Source organism: Geospiza fortis, unplaced genomic scaffold (genome assembly GCF_000277835.1).
Source record: "Geospiza fortis unplaced genomic scaffold, GeoFor_1.0 scaffold657, whole genome shotgun sequence".
Lineage (NCBI taxonomy): Eukaryota > Metazoa > Chordata > Aves > Passeriformes > Thraupidae > Geospiza > Geospiza fortis.
This window is the reverse complement of record NW_005054481.1, coordinates 369,711-373,109: the sequence shown is the minus strand read 5'-3', so window position 1 is coordinate 373,109 and position 3,399 is coordinate 369,711. Positions and strand designations below refer to the sequence as shown.

The 3,399-nt window shown below is 61.0% G+C and overlaps 1 protein-coding gene across 1 annotated transcript in view; it reads right to left on the bottom strand.

Moving 5' to 3' along the window:
• Nucleotides 1-3,399, bottom strand: part of DLGAP4 (DLG associated protein 4) — a 134,620-nt gene that overhangs the window by 52,490 nt on the left and 78,731 nt on the right. Inside the window, exon 4 of the mRNA XM_031063105.1 lies at nucleotides 1,086-1,303. Within this exon, the coding sequence (XP_030918965.1) occupies nucleotides 1,086-1,303 (218 nt within the window). The remainder of the gene's footprint in view (nucleotides 1-1,085; nucleotides 1,304-3,399) is intronic.

The window sequence follows — 3,399 nt, the reverse complement described above, 5'->3', positions numbered from 1 at the left end:
GGCCCCCCGCAGCCGATCCCTCTCCAGAGCTTCCCCAGGCCTGGCCCGGCCCAGGCTGAGCCCAGCGCTCAGGGCAGGCCACATCCCGAGGGACAGGCTGCGTGGGCACAAGGAGCCCCAGCCTCTCTAGGTGGGAATTTTCTACCAGAGACTCCAGGACCCCACCCTGCTCCCCTAAGGCGAATGTGAGGGCTCGCAACAGGGATGGATCCAGAGCAGGCATTTCCAGGGCTCCCCACGGCTGATTTTGTCACCATCTCCCAGCAGAAAGCAGCACCTGGCTTGATGTGAAGGCTCTGTGAGGTGCCCCCGCACTGCCTGCACCCCACTTCCCTCTGCCTGCTGAGCCTCAGCCGTTCATCCCCAGCAGCTCCTCTGATGCTGCCACAGCTGCCCCAGCTGCCGCACCTGGAGCACTGAGGGCCCCCAGGTGCCTTGTCCGGGGATGTGGAGCAGGTGCTGAGGACACTGCACAGCATCACTGCCCAGCTCACACAGAGCCCCTCCTGCAGGACCAGCCTCTGGCCCAGCAAAGCTCCTGCTCTGCTCCCCTGGCTTTGTCTGGCTCAAACCACTGTGTGTCTTCCTCCTTTAAAAACCTCTCAGCCCTTCAGGATATCCTCCAGCCCAGTGTGCCACCTTTCTGTTCCAGAGGTGGAACACCTGGAACACCTGCACACCTGTGGAGCAGAGCAGCTCCAGGCACAGTCCCAGCAGGCTGAGCGTCCTCAGCCATGACGGGTGAGCAGCTTCCATGGCCAAGGGGCCTCTTGGGGTTGGGATCTCTGCATTTCCCCAGAGCAGAGGATGCTTGGAGAGGAAATCCCCACAGCTCCATCAGAGGAGTGCTCCCCCCATGGCTGAGGGGACAGGGACCTAAAGCAGCTCCTAACACCAGGAAATCACCAGGATTGGGCACCACATCTTCTCCTGTCCCACTGTCTCCTTGTCTCTCTGTTAGAGCTGGGGTGCAGGAGCCCTGCAGGGCTCTGGTGCCACACTCTGTGGGGTGCTGCAACCCAAGCACTGCTGCAGGGGTGGCCCTGAGGCCCTGTGCAGAGTTCCTAGAGGAGCTCCAGTGTTACCTTTGTGTGGTGCTCTGCTCACTCAGGGACTGTTGTGTGGCCTTGAGGTAACTCTGCCTCCGAGCTGCAGTTTTCGGGGATGGTTTGGGGCTGGTTTCTGAGTCCTCACTGTCATCATCCCCCATGGCTTTGATGTAGCTCCCGCTGCGCATGCGCCGGCACGGGATCTCGCTGTCCTTGTCCCGGGACAGCGTGCTGTTCCAGTCCCCGTGGGGCACCTGCAGGAGGAAGGGCAGCATCAGCAGATGTGAGGGAGGGCACAGCCCACCATCCTGGGACCAGCAGGATCGTGGGGAGCTGGGGAGATTGTGGTACCTCTGCTGTGGTGTAGTGGGAATAAGCAACACAATTCCTTCACAACCCTCCCTTAGCAGTTCATGCCAGGCAGCCCTTGCTTTGGTGGCCTCTGTTTTAGCACATCACAGCCATTCCCTGCCGCTGGACACCTCCATCCCAGACATACTCACACAGCCAGGACAAGCTGCACAATGCCAGGCGTCACAGGGGGAGGAGGGGACGGTCTCACTGGGCCTGTGTGGGGCACTGGGACAGGGCTGGACCCGGCTGTTCATCACACAGAGCATGTCACTGAACATAAAAGTGCTGCTGTGGAGCACGGCTTGGGGCTCAGAGCCCACACCTTCATGGGCTCTTTAAGATTTTGAGTTGGATGTGACTCTGAGTGGCTGAAACTACTTTCTGAAACCAAGTCAGGCTCTCACAAGTCCCTCTAGAGCAGCTTGGGCACACAGACCTTGTGCTGGCCTCTCTGCTGAGAGATGAGCAGCACCTTGGGCATGAAAAGCACTTCTAACCCCAGCAAGAGGACAACTCCACAATTAGTTGAAGGCAGACACAGTCTCTTGTTCCCTCACTAGACAGGAGTGAGCTGTTGGTGCCATGGGAGGTCTGAAGCGCTGAGCAGCCACAGCAGCCACCACCCCCCTGCCCATCCTGTGGGGGAAACCAGAAGCAGAGCCAAGGTGCCCAGGAGTGACCAGGACGAGCCACATGTGGTGTGGGACAAGCCAGGAGAAAGATGGGGAAGCCCAGGTTTCTAGGAGCAAGCTTGGCTTTGTGGCTCACTTGGATTGCTGCTGGCTGTGTCCTGCCCTCGAGGACGTGGCAAAGGAGCAGCCAGGCCAGATGTGAGGATGCAGCCATGTCCATGCCACACCAGTGCCAGGGCCACCCAGACTGGGGCAGCAGCTGGGATGCCATGGGGAGCAGTGCCAGCCCTTGTGCTGACAAGAGATTCCACCTTGGCTCTGCTGGATGGAGCTGCTGGAGCTGCCCTGCTGCCCAGGGAGCCGTGGGGCTGAGCAGCCGTAGCTCACACAGTGCTCTGGGGATGCAGCTGTGAGGAGCCAGCCCTGCAGTGCCTGTTCCCATCCCTGCTCCCAGCAGGGCTTCCCTGGGAGCCAGAGCCAGTCTGAGGCTGTGTCTGATGCTGTTGGAGCACCTCGAGGTGAGGCTCAGATCTGCAGGCTGTGTCCCGGTGCAGGCTCAATGCACAGCTCACAGCTGAGGGCTCATTCCTGCCCAAAGGGACTCAGCCCGTGTCCTGCCAGCCTGCTCCGTGTGCCCACTCTGGAACAGACCCCAAACCACCCCTGGGGCTGCTCTGGGGACAGGCCCCTGCCTGCAGTGCACCCATGGCCCAGCACCCACATTCCTGGGGGTGTGGAACAGAGCCAGGCTGATCCAGGTGTGTGAGATCCAGCTGGGACCCAAGTGGAGCCAGTCTCCCACGTGAGGAGGCACACACACTGGCCAGGCCTCCCTGGGCCCGTTGCTGCTGGTGTGGGATCTCCCAGCTCTTTCCACTCTGCTCCTGCCATCTTTATGCTTGGCCATGGCTCCCAGGCCAAGCTCACACCACTGTCCAGCTCAGGGGCTGCGCCTGTCAAATCTCAGGTCCTGGTAAATGCAAGAGCTGAGAACCCTTTCCCTGCTGGGTGGGAGTGCTGCCTCTGTCTGTACTGGTGGCCTTGAGGCCAGGAGGGACCCCACTGGCTCCAGCTGAGCCCTGCCACTGGGAGGATCCCACAGGTCACTGGGGTGCCTGGCTCTGACCCTTTCCAGAGGAGACAGGGACCCTGAGAATCACTTTTATATCAATCACCTTGGTGTCAGCTCTGACTGCAGACTGCATTTTGCTGCCTGCCTTCTCCTCAGGCTGAGCTGCACCTCCTGCCCATGGGGTCTGGGCCAGCATGGGCTGGTGAGGGGCAGGAAGGGCTGGTGAGGGGCAGGAGGGGCTGGAGAGGGCAGGAGGGGCTGGAGAGGACAGGAGGGGCTGGTGAGGGGCAGG